Source organism: Rhododendron vialii, chromosome 8a (genome assembly GCF_030253575.1).
Source record: "Rhododendron vialii isolate Sample 1 chromosome 8a, ASM3025357v1".
Classification (NCBI taxonomy): Eukaryota; Viridiplantae; Streptophyta; class Magnoliopsida; order Ericales; family Ericaceae; genus Rhododendron; species Rhododendron vialii.
In genome coordinates this window covers 30,516,663-30,537,404 of record NC_080564.1, presented here as the reverse complement: position 1 = coordinate 30,537,404, position 20,742 = coordinate 30,516,663, and the positions used below count along the sequence as shown (strand labels likewise).

The window sequence follows — 20,742 nt, the reverse complement described above, 5'->3', positions numbered from 1 at the left end:
GGAAAGGAAGAAAGAGAAGATTAACGTAAAATGGAAAATCACTTTTATCTTGCTAATTACCAATGAGATTATAAGATCAAGTTATTCCAAACAAAACCGTGGTAACTATTTTGAGGGATAAAAGCAGCTTCTCTTGTTTCATTCGTAAAATTTCTTTTTTTTTTCTAGGTAAGTTCAACCTATTCTTGAGTCTCTGAAATTTCTTAACTGAGTGAAACTTACCACAGGTAACTGTTGAAGTGATTTCACAGGACAGGATTGATAACCTTTATCTTCATAATATAGTAGTATAGATATAGAATTCTCATGTGGAGTAGTACTTTATTGTAGTTGGCGTTATCACTTTCATAAAAAATGGAACTGGAGTGATGTGGTGCAAGTTTTGTTGTTAAAATGCTCCACGTTATCTTACAAACGTTGGCAGAGACGTGTTTGGACTCTCTCTCTCTCTCTCTCTCTCTCTCTCTCTCTCTTCCTCTCTTCTTGAATCTTGATTGCTTATGCTTTACATGACGCGTGCAAAGAGGGGCACTCTCTCTCCCTTTGCCCCTTTTAAGGCAATTTGATTGTGGCGTGTATGGATGAATGCTAGTACTACTCTTACGTAGGGTCTGATATGAGAAAAACAAACTTATGGATGAATGCTAATTAAAACTACTCTTACGTAGGGTCTGATATGAGAAAAACTTATTTACAATTCCGTAGTTGATAATATTTTCTGGTCTGATATTTGCCTTGCAAATTAAGCTTTCAATTCGCTGCGGGATCGGTATCTGTGCATTCAAAGCCACCCGTAGAAACTCTCTTCTATTAGAAAAAGTCCTAATTAGGCCCACTACTGCCGAGGCAAATTATTTGACTGATTTGAACATTAACTATTAAGGAATAATTTGTCACTAGAATCTACCCCAATTAGCAAGAGGCATGACTTTGATAATCTTTTTTTATAACCAGATGTCGCACACCTTCACAAATCTCGAGCCCTGAAATTAATGACTAGACAAACCCTCCAGTGGTTCAAAGTTCGGATGTTTGACCTCCATGAAATTTAAACACGCGATTTCAAAGAGGACAAACGGTAATTAGCTTTCTCATACCCACTTAGCCAAACCGCTTCGAGTTGAAATGACAATATTTGAAACTAAGAGGTATTTCCTTAGGGAAATGATAATGTCTTTAGGCAGATAGCCAGAGAAGATTAGGCACGAATTTAGCTCAGGGAAGAATGGCGACAATTTATATGACATCCGGTAGGACCCGGGGGCTCTGCTGTGCCATGAGGCACAATACCTGTTTGGACCATATATTCACCGCCCGTCGATAATCGACCGAAAGGTGGCGATTATGGAAATGCAACCTATTTTATTATTATTTTTGGTATTTGTATTTTAATAACATGTGCAGGACACTTGGCGTATCTCTATTTACTTGGAGGTTAAAAAGACACTTGGCTTGTTCTTACACATTTGGAAGTTAAAATGACACTTGTCATGCTCCTACACATTTGAAGGAAAGTGGGAAGTTATTTGGACAAGTGGAAGCAAAGAAAAGAATAAAGAGTAGTGGGAAGTTTGGAAGTTATTTCCTGCACATCTTTGTTTTTCTATAAATAGCCTTTTTAGGCCTCATTGTAAGGACACACAAACAACGCCAATCAGGCCTTTATCTTTTCTTTTCTAGGAGTAGAATTAACTTGTAATTGTTCACTCAATCATCTCGATTGATTGTTCTTCTACTTTGAGGGTTAATAAAGTCCATTTTGTTAATCTTCTTCCACACCTCATCCACTTCATTGTTTGTTTCCAAAGAAGTCCTGAAATACGGCAAGGAACCAAACTCCACTTTTCACATCCACATTCCAGCAAGCTTTACAATACGATTTACCGTCGATTCTCCGTCGATTGGAAAGAAAACAAGAATTTTGGTAACAATACCTCCTGTTGGAAATTTATTATTTTAATATTAAATTTCTGTACATTTTATGGTGCTTGACTTTTACAAGTCATGTGTATATCTGCGTGAGAGACTCTTATCTTAGCGGTTATTTGGATATCTAGACAAATCTAGCAAATCTAGAAGAATCTAGGAGTATATCTTGCAAATCTATCCATATCTAGCAAATCTAGATAAAATCTAGATTATATCTTTCATATCTATCCATATCTTCCATATCCTCCAAATCTAGAGCATATCTATCCATATCCAAGTGAGATTTGGTCATTAATGAAGAGATTTGATTTGGATTCTCTCTTGCCTATATAAGGCTTGCTTGAGTGAAGCAATCTAAGCTAAGAAAGCCAAGGGCAATTCTAAGATTTCTCCAAAACACTTAGCCTTCCATATTCAATTCTCCCTTCCATCTTCGTTCTCTAAAAACTAGTCGGTGTGAGAGTCTTGGGCAAACTGTAAGGGTATTTTATTTGTGGAGCTTTGGGTTCTCCTACTTGTGCAGAGTAGGTCCGAACCAAACAATAAATTATCGGGCTGTTATATCCTAGAGGGGACAAGTCAGAGATTTTCTACTGCACCGGTTTGGTACCGTAGTGGGCTTGAATCTCCTTAAAGAGAGCGAGATTTCCGCGACTCAACCTGTTAATTTGTCCATTGTAATATTTATTTTGGTGTGAATCTTTGTAATATCACCAACAATTTTAAGGAGATTCAAAAAAAAGGACCAAACAGCTGAGAAGCCCAATGAAAATGTCGGAGATCTCAACAAGCCCTTCAATTTTAAGGGAGCTCACTTCAAGCGATGGAAAGACAAGGTGCTATTCTGTCTTAGTCTCCTCAAGGTGGCCTATGCCCTAACGGAGAAGGATCCCAACAAAGTCTCCACCGATGGGATGACCGATGATGAAAAATATGCTCATCTTGAACAAGTTGAGCAGTATAATGCAGATGAGTATAATTATCGGTATTATCTTTTAAATTGCCTTGCAGATCAATTTTATGATTATTATGATACTACTTACTCCACTGCAAAGAAAATTTGGAAAGCCTTGCAGAGCAAATATAATACTGAGGAAGCAGGTGCAAAGAAATATGCAGCTAGCCGTTTTTTCCATTATCAGATGATAGATGGTAAATCTACTGTGGAGCAAATGCAAGATTTCCAAATGATTGTGGCGGAGGTACGGTCTGAAGGCATCAAAATTGGGGACAATCTTGTGGTGGCAGACATCATTGACAAATTACCACATTTGTGGAGGGAGTTCCAGAAATCGATGCGCCACAAACAAAAGGAGACGTCCCTAGAGACTTTGATTACCCGCATCCGAGTGGAGGAGGAGGCTAGAGGCTAAGATGCACTTATGACTCACGATGGTAATGGACACTTCACCATTAAGGTAAATTTAGTTTCCGCAAAAAATAACTTACCCAGAGGTCAGTTTCCAAAGAATGCTTATTTAAAGCCAAATAAGAAAATTTTCAAAAATAAGAGTAAATCTCGCGGTGAAATGCAAATGAGAAAAAATAATTGGAACCAAGGACCCCCTTCACAAGCACAACAAACTGGTGGGTGCTTTGTCTGTGGCAAGAGTGGGCATATTGCTCGATTTTACAAGTTTCGAAAAACACAGAATGCTCCAAAGGCTAATGTTGCCGAAGAGCCTTTTGTGGCTATGATTATAGACATATATATGGTTCAATGTGTGGAAGGGTGGTGGGCAGATTCTGGTGCCAATAGGCATGTCTGCTATGATAAAAATTGGTTTAAAACTTATACTCCATTTGCAGAAGAAAAAATTGTGATGCTTGGTGACTCTAGTACTACCAAAGTGCTTGGGAGTGGCGAGATTGATTTGAAATTTACCTCTGGACGTGTGCTAACTCTGAAAGATGTGCTTTACACACCGTCCATGAGGAAGAATTTGATGTCCAGTTATCTACTCAACAAATCTGGCTTTAAGCAGACTATGGAATCTGATCAGTTTGTAATTACTAAAAAAAGAGTGTTTGTGGATAAGGGATATGCATGTGATGGAATGTTCAAACTAATCGTTGAGAATAATAAACCAACTACTGTTTCTGTTTACATGTTGTCTTCCTTAAATTTTTGGCATGCTAGACTATGTCATGTAAATAGTAAATATGTAGGAATCATGAGTAGTTTAGGCTTAATTCTCAAACTGAAAAAAGATTTTGAGAAATGTGAAACATGCAGTAAAGCAAAAATCACAAGGAGGCCTCATAAAAGTGTTCAAAGAAATACCGAATTGTTAGAACTAATCCATACGGATTTATGTAAGTGTGAAGGAATTTTAACTCATGGAGGAAATAAATATTTTATCACTTTTATTGATGACTATTCAAAATATACGTATGTATATTGTGTGAAACATAAAAGTGATGCACTTGACAAATTAAAGAATTCCTCCAAGAAGTCGAAAATCAATTCGGTAGAAAGATTAAAAGAATTAGAAGTGATAGAGGCCGCGAGTATGAATCGTTTGAATTTAACTCTTTTGCTCAGTTTTTGGGAATTATCTATGAAATTACTCCACAGTATTCGCCTGAGTCTAATGTTGTGGCTGGAAGAAAAAATAAAACAGTAATTGACTTGACCAATGCCATATTTATTGAAGCAGGCACTCCCTCAAATCTCTGGAGAGAAGCAGTTTTAACAGCTTGTCATGTGATAAATAGAGTGCCACACAAAAAGGTCATAAACCAAATTTGGGATATTTGAGAATTTGGGGTTGTTTGGCCTTTGTGAGGCTTTCAGACCCTAAAAGGCCCAAACTGGGTGTTAGAGCTACCACTTATGCTTTTCTTGGATATGCAAAAAATAGTACAGCCTATAAATTTTTTGATATGAAAAATAAAATTATCTTTGAATCAGGCGATGCAATCTTTTATGAAGAAAAATTCTCTTTTAAACTTAAAAATGGTGGGGGTCAAGAATCTAAAGAATTGATTTTACCTGAGCCTAGTTCTTCAACTCCTAGTTTACAAAATCAAGAGAATTTTGAATTTGAACCTAGAAGGAGTATAAGAGCTAGAGTTGAAAAAGATTTTGGCCCTGACTATCTTGTTTTTAATGTGAAGGATACTCCACTTAATTTACAAGAGGCTTTGACATCACCAGATGCTGTTTTTTGGAAAGAGGCTATTAATGATGAGATGAAATTACTAATGTCCAATAAAACTTGAAAATTAGTTGATTTACCACCGGGTTGTAAAGCTATTGGGTGTAAATAGGTCCTACATAAAAAGCTTAAACCGGATGGTTCCATTGATAAATATAAAGCAAGACTTGTTGCAAAAGGTTTTAAGTAACAAGCTGATCTTGACTTTTTTGATACATTTTCTCCGATTACTAGAGTAGCATCCATTAGACTATTAATTGCAGTTGCTGCAATGATTTAAAAATTCATCAAATGGATGTAAAAATAGCTTTTTTAAATGGGGACATAGATGAGAAAATTTACATGGATCAACCCGAGGGCTTTGTGGAGTCTGGCCAAGAAAGCAAAGTGTGTAAGTTGACTAAATCCCTATATGGCTTAAAGCAGGCGCCTAAACAGTGACATGAGAAAATTGATTCATGTATGATTGAAAATAGTTATAAGATAAATGAGTGTGATAAGTGTATCTATTATAAATCTTGTGAAAATTCACATGTTATTGTTAGCCTATATGTTGATGATTTACTGATCTTTGGCTCTAATGTGCATATAATTGATGAGACTAAAAATATGCTTAGTGGCCATTTTGATATGAAAGATCTTGGTGAGGCTAACGTAATTTCGGGAATAAAAATTACAAAAACATGTGATGGTATATTTCTTGATCAGTCTCATTATATTGAGAAAATTTTGAAAAAAAAACCATTTTGATAACTGCAAACATGTTCTTACTCCTTTTGATCCTCATGTGCATTTATTTTCTGTTAAAAATGACAAGGATATTGTTGATCAAAAAGGATATGCTAGCATAATAGGGAGTTTACGTTATGCTACTGATTGTACTCAACATGATATTGCTTATGCAGTAGGAGTACTGAACAGGTATACTAGCAAGCCGAGTAGAGAACACTGGCTAACCATTGAACGAATAATGAGATATTTATCTAGTACCAAAAATTATGGCTTGTTTTACAAAAAGTATCCTGCAGTACTTGAAGCTTATAGTGATGCCGATTGGAATACTTTGTCAGGTGATTCACTCTCTACCACAGGATATATTTTTAATTTGGATGGTGGTGCTATATGCTGAAAATCGAAAAAGCAATCTATTATTGCTAATTCTACTATGGAGGCTGAGCTAATAGCATTAGCATCAGCGAGTGAGGAGGCTAATTGGTTGAGAGATTTATTAAATGAAATCCTGTTTTGGAAAAAACCAATTCCTCCCGTGTTAATTCATTGTGATAGCACTGCTGCAATTGGTAGAGTACAAAATCGTTATTACAACGGTAAATCTAGACCTATCAGAAAAAAAACACAATACTGTGAGATCTTATTGGAGTAATGGCATCATAAATGTGACTTATGTGAGGTCATATGATAATCTTGCAGATCCATTAACCAAGGCCTTAGCAAGAGAAAGAGTCTGGAATACATCGAGGGGGATGGGACTAAAGCCATTAAATTCATGAGTCACGTATGAGGATACCCAACCCAAGGACCAGAGATCCTGTAACTGGGTTCAATGGGAAGAACGAATCATATGGTGGTCATTTGAAAATGCACTGAAATTTTTTATTAAGTCCATCCCTATAGTGTGAGTGCATTTATCCTATAATGTTATGGAGGTTGAGTTTTTTAAGAAAATCTTAATGAAATTCTGTAGCTCTTATGAGTGGGGTGTTAGAATTACAGGAGCACCCTTGATAGATTTCACCTATGTGAGCGTGGAGGTGGGGACGATTCCTATGAGAATTAGGCTTTGTTCTCAAAGACACTCATGAAAACTGGGATTAACACAAGGCCATAATGTGTTGGCTATTAAAGCTCATGTCAATACCTAGATTATTATGTGTGGGCAGTATTTTTTATTTCCCCTAAGCAGTCATAGTTCAAGTCGGAAACCACTATTGACTCTGGAGTAGAGATTACTGTTTTCACTGAGTGAAGGTTCAATGCAGAGCACACCTTCATGATGCATAATATCTTTCTTTGCCTAGGAGTCTCATTTAATATTAAAATAGGTGGGGGAATGTTGGAAATTTATTATTTTAATATTAAATTTCTGTACATTTTGTGGTGCTAGACTTTTACAAGTCATGTACATATCTGCGTGAGAGACTCTTATCTTAGCAGTTATTTGGATATCTAGGCAAATCTAGCAAATCTAGAAGAATCTAGGAGTATATCTTGCAAATCTATCTATATCTAGCAAATCTAGATAAAATCTAGATTATATCTTTCATATCTATCCATATCTTTCATATCCTCCAAATCTAGAGCATATCTATCCATATCCAAGTGAGATTTGGTCATTAATGAAGAGATTTGATTTGGATTTTCTCTTGCCTATATAAGGCTTGCTTGAGTGAAGCAATCTAAGCTAAGAAAGCCTAGAGCAATTCTAAGATTTCTCCAAAACACTTAGCCTTCCATACTCAATTCTCCCTTCCATCTTCGTTCTCTAAAAACTAGTCGGTGTGAGAGTCTTGGGCAAACTGTAAGAGTGTTTTATTTGTGGAGCTTTGGGTTCTTCTACTTGTGCAGAGTAGGTCCGAACCAAACGATAAATTATCGGGCTGTTATATCTTGGAGGGGACAAGTCAGAGATTTTCTACTGTACCGGTTTGTTATCGTAGAGGGCTTGAATCTCCTTAAAGATAGCGAGATTTTCGCGACTCAACCTGTTAATTTGTCCATTGTAATATTTATTTTGGTGTGAATCTTTGTAATATCACGAACACCCCCTACCCACACCCCCCAAACGTACCGTTTTGGAGGAAAAAAATCAAAAAGCTTCCTATTTGCAATTCTATGGAGCAGAAACGTGATTATAAGAGTTTTAAAGATAAAATTTAATTATGTCTCTTTAGAATAATATGCTCAGAATAATAAGATCTTCACACTGGTTCAAATGGATTGAAAATTGGAATAATTAATTTTTTAATTGTATTTTTAATATATAAATAGTCTAAAAAATTAAGTGCTCCAATTTTTAATGCGTTTGAACAAGTGCAAAAATCTTATTATTCTGAACATATTATTCTAAAAAGACATAATTAACTTTTGTTTTTAAGGTTTCTAATAATCATGTTTCTGCTCCACAGGATCGTAAATAAAGAGCAGATACTTAATTATGAGAGTTCTAGATACAAAAGTTAATTATGCTCATTTAGAATAATATGTTCAGAGTAATAAGATATTCGCACTTGTTCAAACGGATTAAAAATTGGAGCACTTAATTTTTTTAGACTGTTTATATATTAAAAATACATAACTGCTCCAATTTTCAATCCGTTTGAACCAGTGTGAAGATCTTATTATTATGATCATATTATTCTAAAGAGACATAATTAAAATTTATTTCTAGGTCTCTTATAATTACGTTTCTGCTCTTTAGAATTGCAAATAGGAAGCCTTGAATTTTTTTTCCTCCAAAACGGTACTGTTTGGAGTGTGGGTAGGGGGTACTGTGCCTCATGACACAGCAGAGCCCCCGCGTCCCATCCGATTGGTCCCTTGATTACTTTTTTTACCTAAACTTTGAATGGACAAATGAGGGCTAGAGTATGTGGACAAGAGAGTTGCATTCAAATTTTTAACTTGTGAATACATTTGTGAAGCATGAATCAATTCATAGGCGTAAACTGATCCAAAGATAGAAACAAAGTGGGTTTCTTGCATACGCACCTCTACCCTTAAAGTCGGGTTAAATATTTTATCAAGGAGTAAGGAGCCACTATAATCGCTCGTCAACTCACATTCAACCAAAAACCAAAGGCATCCACTTCGTCCTCTCCGAGCTTCCATTTTCATTAACTTTCTTAGAACCCTTCCAAACTCCGGATCAAAGGTAGAACACTCTATTCTATACCCACTAGTTCCAAGCATATTAGACAAGACACAGGCATCATTTTTACAAAAATAGGACACGAACGTACATTTGAATGGAAAAACAAAATGATCACATTTTTCATAGGTATATACTCTGTAGTCTGTATGCTATAAATACCTGGGAGAAAATGAATGATTCTATTTTAATCAAAAGAAGGTTATAAAATGTGGCTACAAGTACATATTTTCTCGCATGTAAAAAAACAAGAGTCGTAATCATCTGTGAAAATTTTGACCATGCCTCGACTTCGTATAATTCCTTTATGACCTCTTAACGTGTCCCAGCATGCCACCAAAGTGTCCTAGAAGGCTCTCAGCATATCCGAAGCATGTCCAACAGGTTAAATATGATATGAACTCAGACACATACTTGGAAATGTCCACCTAGCGTCGGACACGAGGCATGTGACCTAGTTCAAGAGGACAGAAAATAAGAGGCTTCTGTGTGCGGATTAGAACATCTCTAACAGAGTGTTTGGTCTTTGAGTTTCGTGCTTTTGTTTTGGCTGGTAGATGTATAGTTCAGTTGGAGCTGTTGGTGCTCCTTGTTTTGGTTGTTCGTTCTGCTCTAGCAAAGAGTATAGCTTGGTTTGTGTCAAGTTGGTGTCTGGTTGGTTATACTCCCCTGTCCCATTTTGTTTGTCCATTTTCGTTATTCGTGTTATTCTTTAAATGTTTATATATACCAATCTGTAATGTTTGTCACAATTTTGAAAATTTTGTACTATAAACCTAATCAATAACTATCAAATAAGATCCATATTGCAGATTTTTGAAGATTTATATGGGAACCAAAGATATAAACGATTGAAAATAAACACCAGCATAAAAAAAAAGGACAAACAAAATGGGACGGAGAGAATATGAAGAAGGTGTTTTCTCCTTACCTTCAATTTATGTGGCTATGAAACTTTAATTTACCCAGAAACAGGAAAAAATGAAAAATGAAAAGAGACAAAACAGCGGTAGAAATAGGGTTTCAAAGGCCTTCAGGAAATTTCAATAGATTCATAGATTTACGCAAAAGTTAAAATAAAGGGAAATTTATATAAATGGTCCTCCGAGTTTTATCCGAGTCTCATTTTTGTCCTTCAAGTATCAATTACAACTCTTTTGACCTTCAAGTTTGGTTTTCGTACCAAATTAGTCCAATTGATAATTTCTGTCTGTCAAATTGGACGGAAAAAATCAAATTGATGGTAATTTGGACGTTGCAGTTCGCACCAAGTTGGTCTAATTGATGACATCTGCCCTCAATCTGATTTTTTTCATCCAGTTTGGCTAACAGACGTTATCAATTGGACCAACTTGGTACGAAAACCAAACTTGAGGGTCCAAAGAGTTGCAATTGATACTTGAAGGACGAAAATGAGACTCAGTTAAAATTAGGAGGACCATTTCCATAAATTTCCCTAAAATAAAACCTAATTGATTGAACCCAGAGAACAGCCCTAGCTTGAAGTTATCAACAAAAGACAAATGATTCAATACGAGAGATAAAACACAAAACAACAGTAGCAAGGGGGGGGGGGGGGGGGTTGGTGTTTCAACTGACTTAGAAATTTCAAAAGATTCTACGCATAAGTTTGAATAAAACCCTAACCGATTCAACACTGGGAGCAGCCCTAGCCGGAAAGTATGAACAAAAGACAAACCAATTGATCAATACGAGAGATAAACACACAAACCCAAACACCAGAACGCGCACACTCGCACGCATACAAAAATTGTTATGCAGAATAAGAGAGAAAATTAGAGACAGAGAGAGAGAGAGCGTGCATCAGTGATGGCTTCATAGTCGTCGTCGCCCTCGTAGTTGGCCATCCACACACGTTTATGCATGCATGGACCTTTCTTACCGGGTGAACATAGCTAAGCAACCCCAAACCAGCCAATTCATTTGAAAAACATTGGTGAAAGTACACAGAAACCCCCTCAAATGTCTTTTTTCCGCAGACAGCCCTTGACGTTTAAAATCACCCATATAGACCCCCTAAACTATATGAAATGAAAAATGAAAAATTGGCTAACTCTGTTACCGAAATGAGGAGAAACGATGATTCTACTCCTAAAAAAACACTAACCCCCTCATCTATAAAATTGTCAACGCTGACTCTTTCATCTTAACGATCTTTTTGACAAAAGGATGCTAATTAGTTAACAGTTACAATTGAGGGGGTCTATATGCACGATTTTAAATATTAGGGGTCTCCGTGAAAAAAGTGATAGTTGAGGGAGTTTCTTTTAGTTGAGGGGGTTTTATGTACTTTCCCCAAAAAAACATGGAGTATTTGTTAGTCCTGGGCAAGTGATGTCCAAAATGTGCGATAGATAATGGTGTTGGAGTACTATGTGATCAGTCACGTCTCCAAAAATTTTAAGAAGAGTGTTACAGAAATCTTTACAACCCCAAGTATATGTGTAAACAAAAATTTACCTATTACTAGTATAAACAATGCCACTCAAAAACTGGGAACCATATACTCCATATGTCCCAAAAAATTAATCCATTACGAAATAATGTGCAATGGATCAAAAAATAAAGTACTTGCATTTATAATTTTAAAATTTTTTTTGCCTGAATAAATTCTTTTTGGTTGGAAGAAATTTGAAAATTTGTGTGTGTAATTACGCTAACTTATATCGAAAAATTGCACTTCATTATGCAATGGACCAACTTTTGGGGAGCAGGACTTAGGATATTACCATTGCCTTTAACGCTCGAACAAATTTGAAAAATTATGCATGGAATTACGTTATTTTTTGTCCAAAAATTGAACGACTTTGCGCAGTAAACTAATTAACTTTTTGGGACATAGGAGTAGGATGCTACAATTCCCCTCTACGCATTTTCATACTTTGAAACATTTGCATAATAGCCCCACTATAAGCGGTATCAAATACATTGCTAAATATAAGAAACCAAGCAATTTGGACAACCCTGGGTTATACTAAAAAAATACGATACTCTAATGCAGCAAGCAACCATAAAGGAATGGGGCACCAAGTTGGGATGCAAAATTGTCCACGCAGACCACTAGAAAGTAAAAGTGCTGTAAAGAATGAGACGCGCCGGGACGCCTACTATTAGTAAATGGCATTTCTCTTAAAAGAAACCACCAAGCAAATGAAATCACAATGTAGTTGTGAACGAACTGCATCAGTACTAACACTGAACAAATGAAATCCAAGCAGTACTTGAGGACATTCGTGGCGTAATGGTCTCTTGCAACTTTCAACCTTCACATAGGGTAATCCATTCAGTTTACGAAGAAGTCATTTTCGACAAACTGATATGTAAAGTAAATGTTACAAAACTTATTTACCCGCGCACAAGCATTTATTTAGAAGTTTCTCGGCGAAAATAAATGTGCTAATCCACCCATTTTCGAGGATTAAGCAAACTTTTTCTAACCAAAACTGGGAAAAGCAAAATAGACAAGAATCATCTCCAAACAAAAAAAAGAAAGAACAAGATCATTCAGCGAGATTAAGCAGTTGCAGCCATTGGAACTGATCTGTAACAGGCTCTCTTTGCTGCACGTACAATGTCTTCAATCTGTTCAATAGACATCCCATAGAAGAAGGGGACAGTGTTCAGGAAATATCAATAGACTGCATCGACGGAGTATACGACAACAACAACATAACAGAACCCATATAGTCCCTAATCAATGGGGATATGGGTGAGGGAGTATCTGTCTTGAAAATTATGCAATTGAAATTTTAGGAAAAGAACGGTCAGCAATTCAGGAGTTAAAGGATCTTTCATTCAAAGTTCAACCACGATATTCTGTTGGTGCTCCATCTTATTTCCTTGGAAATTAGGCACGTCATTGAGACTCATTCAGGAATGTAAGATATAATTCTTTCTTGAGGTTGCTTCCGCAAAGCACTAACTGACCATGCATTTACTAATAAAGAAAGGTTGTCAGAGAATGGAATTCATGGGCAATAATAGACTCCAAACCATTTACTTTCATTTTCCGTCTCAATTGATCAACAACTGCTGAAAACATACACACATACTACCTGAAAGCAAAAGCAAAGAGGTTTTTAACCACAAACCTGTGGGAAAGCCATCCTCTCAAGATTTGCCGCGTAAGGCGTGGGAACGTCTGACCCTGAAATCCTCTCAACAGGTGCATCAAGATACTCAAAACTATCCTCAACAACAGATGCACTGTCAGAAAAACAACAAACATACAGAGTCAAATTCACATGCACAGAGGAAAAGAGAATAACATTCGAGAGAGATGAGAAATTGTGTGCAAGTAAAAAGAAGATAACCAAATCTCAGCTCCGACACCATGTTGAGGAAATCCTTCTTCAACCGTTACAAGCTTGTTGGTTTTCCTGACAGAAGCATTGATTGTGGATCTATCAAGTGGACGAATCGAGCGCAGATTTATAACCTGCATAATAAAGAGCAGTTAGATTTTCATATAACAAAAGTCGAATACTCATAGACTCCGCCTTTCCATCCATGGAGCAAAGAATGTTTGTAAAATATGTACCTCAGCACTAATTCCTTCCTTTGCAAGAATTTCAGCGGCCTGAACATGTTACCATTTGAGAGAGTTTCATATCAGGAAATTAGAAAAGCTATCAAAACGAAACAACTTTCCAGAGTGAAATTAAAAAAGCTATCAAAACAAAACAACTTTCCAGAGTGAAATTATACAATAGTCCGGGAGTACCGCCACGTGGTACTCCCGACCGCTTTACAACCACACATTCTTGTGGGGTCTACCACTAAGTGTATGGACCCCACAAGAATGTGTGGTTTTAAGTGGTCTGGAGTACCACGTGGCAGTACTCCCAGACTATTGAATAATTACTCCTTTCCAGAAGAGAGAGCCATGGAAAGAAAAGGATAATGTACTTGAAAAAATGGAGAAATGAACAACCAGATCAAGCTATTTAAAAGAATACTAAAATGATATATGGGTAGAAATCACCTATTTTCATTCAATAGTCTTTAGAATGGAAAAAGAAAGGAAGACGGAAGACCTACCAGAAGTGCACTATGAAATGTGCAGTTCTAATGCATGTGAAATGCAAGGAAAGATGTACCAACTAAAAAAAAAAGGCAAGGCAGTCTCCAGGTCTGTGACCAATGGATTAAGGTAGAAAAATAGTAGAGTATGATCCATTCCCTTCACTTTCTCCGTGGATGCTGTATCTACTCTATACAGTAAAAAAGGCCAAGATAAACAGGTGTAGGCTACCAACACATTTTCTCATGTCACTGTCAAAAGGAGCATTTCTTGATCCCTGACATAACTAACTCCATACCTAATTTCAGAATAGCTCTCTCTCTCTCTCTCTCTCTCTCTCTCTCTCTCTCTCTCTCTCTCTCTCTCTCTCTCTCTCTCTCTCTCTCTCTCTCATGCACGCGCGCGGGGTAATGAGAGGCAGACAGCAGTAAGGATGTCTTCCGCAATTTGTTTCACTCATTGGAGACAATATGAAAACCAGATGCATCAACGCTTAAACATAGCTTATCACAAATAGGACCTTACACAACTGGAAGAAGTAACGACAAACCTTAAGAGCAAAACCAACCATCTTCGAGAAAGCAGTGATAGTAACATCTTTTCCTTCAAGTTCTATCTGTCAATAATTTTTAAAGTTACAGAGACAAAAATCAATAACAAAAAGAGAGAACAATAATGATGTCAGAAGAAAGTACCTTAGCTTTCCCTATTGGAAGACTGAAGCTAGAATCAAGAACTTCTGCTGAAACAGGGAAGGACTCACCATATCTGGAGAACATGTCAAATAAGCACCATTAGCCCTCAAAGCAAACTAAACTAGCAAAATCGTAATGCTCCTAGAGCACTTACAGCAACTCATTTTCAAGGAAAACAACTGGGTCTGGGTCCCTTATAGCAGCTTTTAGTAGGCCCCGAGCATCTTCTGATGAGTACGGAGCCAACACCTTCAATCCTGGACATGAACTATACCACGCTGCATAACACTGAGCAAAAACAGAGTATGTAGCTTTAAACTGGTGAATTTGATCCATAATCTAATGACAAATCAAAGAAATAAACGAACATTTTCACACTGTAAAAATCAGTCAGGGATAGAATTATTCAAAATATCCTAATGCTTCCCAACATCACAGAAGCTACTGAGGACAAATGTGTTGCCCAATAGCTTGTGGCCCAGAACACCCCAACACTCCCATAGAAAGGTTGGGGAATCAAACTTGGTAAGCACCTATGGTCTGGGTCGAAGATTCTTCTAAAATTGGCCCGTCAGCTCCTACTCCAAAAAAGAGCAAAAGAGATCTAATGTATGGCACTAAGCATAACTTCAAGTGCAAAAGAGATCCAATGTATGGCACTAAACATTGCTTCACTTGAAGTCATACAAACCCACACACACACTAAAAAGTCAATGATCTCTGCTTGTGGTAATAACTGTCTTTCTTTCTCTAGCAGGCAGACAAAGTTAAAGGCCTTTGCTTGTATATTATTTTCCTTTTAGGCCCAACAGCAATGACACAAGAAACAACTAGTGTGAAGTAGTACAGACAATACTCTAAAGCTAAAATACAGTCACGAAGACAAATTGCCTGCACAGCAAAGCCGAAACATACTTGGGAATGTTGAGCACCAACTCCAGCAGCAGCACCATTTGGTCCTCTAAACACAATCGGTACAGATATCTGACCAGCAGACATGTAATTTGATTTTGCAGCAGAATTGATAATGTGGTCAATTGCCTGCAACAAACACCAAAACTGAGTCCAGACAGACACCTAACAAAGCTAAGAGTGACACTTGAACATTCCTACATGAAATAGAAAAGAAAATAGACATAATAAAAAGTGAACCATTATGATTTACGATGACAAAAGCTAATACTAAGTAACTTAATTAGCTTAGGCGAACATTGAGTCAACCAAACAGATTGACCTGCCCCAAAAAGAATCTGTTATCCAGCCCCACAATTAAGAAAGACCTTGAAAACTGCAAAGCAATTGTGTTCCGAAGCATCATAAAAGTATTTGTGTAGGCCTAGGTTCGGTAAGGGAGATGTCAACATACTAAACCATCAGTTTTGGCTAAAAAACTACATCAACAGTGAAATTACATGCAACTACAAAACAACAAACAAGTATAACCATGCAGATGTCAACATACTAAACCATCAGTTTTGGCTAAAAAACTACATCAACAGTGAAATTACATGCAACTACAAAACAACAAACAAGTATAACCATGCAGACTAATGCAAGCCATTGCATTAGAAACAACAATACCATAAACCCTTTGATTCAGCCTGTATACATAATTTTTTGAACAATGAATACTTGGTGAAGTACGAGTTACTAGCATAGTTTCTATTGGACTCGATAGAAGAATTGGATGCTACCCTGCTCGTTATAGCAAGCAACAAATAGTCAAATACGGACACGTTGGTACAACACAAATATAACTATGTGATACAGCAAAACTGATAAAGTTTTGTGATCTAACTCATAATGGATATCCATTTGCCTTTACGATGATTCCAATAAAAGATTGTACAGATGAACACTGACCTGCATGGAGAAGTTAAATGTCATAAATTCTACAACAGGCCTCAAACCATGGTAAGCAGCACCAACTCCTATCCCGGTGAAGCCAGCCTGCAATATTGGTTCAAAAGTTGGACGTTGTAAAAATTACTACACACTAAGTAAATAAATAAATGCATACCCACAGCATGGTTTCTGAAAGAAACATTAAATTAGAAAGAACAATAAGGACAATAGAGTACCTCTGTAATTGGAGTATCAACTACCCTATCAGGACCATACTTGTCCAAAAGACCCTTGGTAATCTAATAAGAATTCAAATTTGAAAAGTAAGTTTTAGATAGAAGAAGCACGTAGATCTAGCAGAACTTAAAGATTGATGAGATTGATTTTATGTGTTGTCTGTCATTTCTAACCTTGTACGCACCCTGATATTCACCAACCTGCATACAAGTAATATAACTAGTCAACTTTGCAAATCGCCTACATCGATAACATGTCAGCTTCAATTGTAAAATATTTCTCATCAAGCTTCTCAAATACCTCTTCACCCATTATAAATACTTTAGGATCTGCGGACATCTCTTCGTCAAGTGCAGAATTCAAAGCATCTCGCACTGTCATCTGCAAGCAATAAGCAGTCCCAATAAGATCAGGAAAAAGAAACATTAGATAACATAACAAGATGGATGTTGGCAACCAAAGACAAAAATTCAGGGCATGTTTCTCTAGGTGAACTGTCCAGCTTTCGCACCTCGTGTTCATAAAGGAGCTCATCTGAAGCAGTGAAACGCCGGCCAGATGGGTGGGAAGAAACAATTGATCTAGATTGTTTATTAGACTATGACACTTAGTAATGTATCCCAACGACCATGATTTGACTAGTTTCAGACTGGTAGCTTTTTGTTGCCTATTGGGAGTCTAGCTTGAAGGGTGCTCGAGTGGTAAGGGCCATCAACCAAAAGGTGGCCCGACTGCTCAAGCAGAGATGGCATATTTGATTTCCATTCTAGCCTCTGCTCAAAGCCCATTTGCTCCAACTACGGAACTTGCCCAAAATACTTTTCCAAACAAACCTACCTATAGGGCAACCTATACATATTCAATGCACTGAAAGACTTGTATTTTGCCCCATCTCTAGTCCTTTCAAGACTGCTTGTTGTGATGCTGTCCTTAAAAACTTCAAAGCACGATCATTTTCTATCCATATGCAATGCTTAGACAACATCCCAGATCTATTTCAAAACCCTGCACAACCACATTTTCACTATAAGTGAGTTCCTGCCAATGCCGATTGCATATGAGAAATCCCAGGGTGTTCGAGCCATTGGTGAGTAGAGATTGAACAAGTGATCGACTGATTGTGGAAACAAGATATCATAAGTGAAGTGCATCTACATTTGAGTTGGCAGCTATCTCTTGATCTAGCGGGCTGTTTTGATCTCAAGGTACCATTGTTTCCTAACTCAAGACTTCTTTCTTAAAGGGTTTTTGTGTCAACCTTGTGTTCTTTCTTACTATCGTTAGTCGTGCAGTTGATTTATCTTCATTCTTCATTAAAGTTGCCGTTTCAATTCTAGTTTGCAATACTCATGCGGACTTGGCCTGCTAACCCCTTCAGGAGAACACTAGACCCGATCTGAGTCCAACCTTATAAATTTAAAACCTTAAAATAAAAAATGACCAGCTCCTTCACTGTCAACAAATGCCAGGATATCATCCAATTGAAGAACAAAAGAATGAATAACAAACACATCAATGATTAAGGGAAGTCGGACAACAAAGCATGTTAACGTAACGGGTAAAATAACACGGAAATGATACCATAAACTATAGAAGCCCTTTTACATGTAATGGCAATCTACACACTTGCTCAAGGAGACTAAATAACTTCTCTATCACCATTTACCACCTCACCCAATTGTCATTTTCCTTACTTGATCTGAGCCACACTGCTTCATGCTTGAATTCCTTTTGTCTTTACTTTTTTTTTTTTTTTCATTTTTTCAATAGCCCTTTTCATCCTTCATTTGAAGAATAGGGAATGAGAGATCAGAAATATAGGTTCTTTTGCAAGTCGATTCACCAGGATTTTCTCAGTACCCAACTTCGCTCGATATGAAGAGAATAAACACATGCTGAAAAGCCCGGCTGATATTTGTGAATTCATTTTCTTAAGGTAGATACATGTTAGACTTTATCCCCTCAATTCGTACCTCCACATACATTCGGGCTACACATGAGGGGAGGGCGAGAATTTCTCCCACATCGCTAATCTAAGGCTCTGAGCCACCTGTTATACTCCACCTATTGCCAATTGGTTTTAGGTTGAAACCCTCAGAGAAATGTAACATAACATCTTTCTTTTTGTGTGAAAACTAATTGTATACAACAAACAAACATGGGTATTCTGCTTGATTAAAGAGACCTATACTCGTATAGACTATAGAGCGACGAGTTACCTGTTTTGCAGCAGACGAGTAACTCTTCGACGCCAAGAGTAGGGACTGACTTCGAATCCTCTGCAGTATAAAATCATCAGAAATCAACAACAGCTAACGTAATTTTAAAAAACACAAAAAACGAAAGAATCGATGAATGAAAAACAAAGGCAGCACGAACCGAAGCGTTCATGCCTCCACGGGCGACTCCTTTCCCTGCGATCCCCAACATCTTCTCTTCTTCTCACAAAACCTAACGAGCAACAGGAGATTCGTGTCAGTAAAGCCAAATCTTGCCGACAATGATGCGAGTATCAACGCAGATAAATTGACAAAATATAGTTACCTTTGGGTCGATCGGTGGGGGTGGGGGAGGAGAGAGAGAGAGAGAGAGAGAGACAGAGAGAGCGCTTTGATGTTTGTGGTTAGGTGGCGGTGGTGGTTGTTGTGAGCTCGGCAGCGCGCGTTCAAGTCCGGATGGCGGAAATTTATTTTTGTTTATAATATAAAATATTCTGATGGGTACAAAGATGACACGCGACCTTTGTCTTTTGCTTTTGTCGTTTTTTTTTACATGGGAAATTACCGAAACCACCCCGACGTTTCTCAAATTACAGGTCGTCCCCTCAAGTTTGGAAAATTGTAAAATAACTGATGTCTCATAATGAACTACTCTCTTGCCGAGATGTAGCCGCTAGAAAATTCAACAGAGTCTGTCTATCTAACCCTATCCAATCTTAGTTACAATCGACCACACTGTCCTTTTCACATGCTAACAAAAAATAGGCTAGTCTATTGCTCTATTGTAATTCTGTAATTAGAATTTTAATATCATTTTCAGTCAAATTTTGTTGAATTGTCCAGCGGCCCAGCGGCTACGTCACGATAAGGAAGTAATTTGTACTGTGGGAGAGGTACTTTGTATTTTTCCAAACGTGAGGAGACAATTATAATTTTTGGAAACCACAATATGGTTTTGGTAATTTACCTCCTTTCTAAACGGCTTTTGCTTTAGTCGTTTGGCCTTTTGTTTTACATGAGCTGAAGTTCGGTTCGAGTTCGGAGCCAGCTTCAAATTTTTTTTATTAACAACAAAAAAAAGTTGTAATATGCATGGACCGGTAAATATTTTTGAAACTCCGTAGCTAAAGTTCTGTTCGAGTCACAATCGAGCTCGAGTTAGTATTTATGATATGAAACTCGAGTTCGGTGCAAACCGGAGTCGAATAAATATAAACAAGTTAAGCTCGACTCAAACTTGAGCTTTGAAACAAAACATTTAGAAACAATTTGTATCACTATCGGAATTACTAAGAGTCGTCATTCAGTCCGCTAGCCTGAGACCCATCCGAAGCTCGCTCGGCCCGTCGAGCTATTGCTCGGCCCGTCGAGCTATTGCTCGGCCAGAGCCCATGTAACGGGGGGCTAGCCTAGCCCGAAGTGTTCATGGGCCGGGCTTGGGCCTAGAAATTTTTGCTCAGCCCGTCTATGAGACCCGCCCAATAGCCCGAAAATCACCCAATATTACAAATTATAGAGGTTGAGTAGTGCACATGATTGACAAGTGTGTGGGTGTCAACCTAGTTTGGATGTACATATTCGTAGTGATGCAATCCCTCGCCTGTTTCTTTTTTGTGTAACAATTTATGCATATTTAATTTGAGTACTTAAAACATATATATTTTTTCATCTTTTGATAAATAAAACATTCAATTCAATTGTGCAAATGCAGTTATTAGTTAGT

The 20,742-nt window shown here is 37.4% G+C and overlaps 2 protein-coding genes across 2 annotated transcripts in view; both read right to left on the bottom strand.

The window, feature by feature from the left end:
- The window catches only part of LOC131335226 (long chain base biosynthesis protein 2a), a 66,010-nt gene extending 46,618 nt beyond the window's left edge, over positions 1–19,392 (bottom strand). The window contains exon 1 of the mRNA XM_058370488.1: positions 19,370–19,392. The gene's annotated coding sequence lies outside the window, so the exon portion shown is untranslated. The remainder of the gene's footprint in view (positions 1–19,369) is intronic.
- Positions 12,235–19,489, bottom strand: LOC131335227 (pyruvate dehydrogenase E1 component subunit beta-1, mitochondrial). The gene is made up of 15 exons (XM_058370489.1): positions 19,345–19,489; positions 19,180–19,251; positions 19,020–19,079; positions 17,101–17,181; positions 16,974–17,000; positions 16,800–16,862; positions 16,582–16,668; positions 15,634–15,759; positions 14,873–15,006; positions 14,719–14,791; positions 14,574–14,639; positions 13,541–13,579; positions 13,314–13,438; positions 13,092–13,206; positions 12,235–12,582 (listed from the first exon to the last, which is right to left on the bottom strand). Exons 2-15 carry the CDS (start codon positions 19,228–19,230, stop codon positions 12,514–12,516), a joined length of 1,116 nt encoding a protein of 371 aa, XP_058226472.1. The 5' UTR covers positions 19,231–19,251; positions 19,345–19,489; the 3' UTR covers positions 12,235–12,513.
- Positions 19,490–20,742: the final 1,253 nt, after the last annotated feature.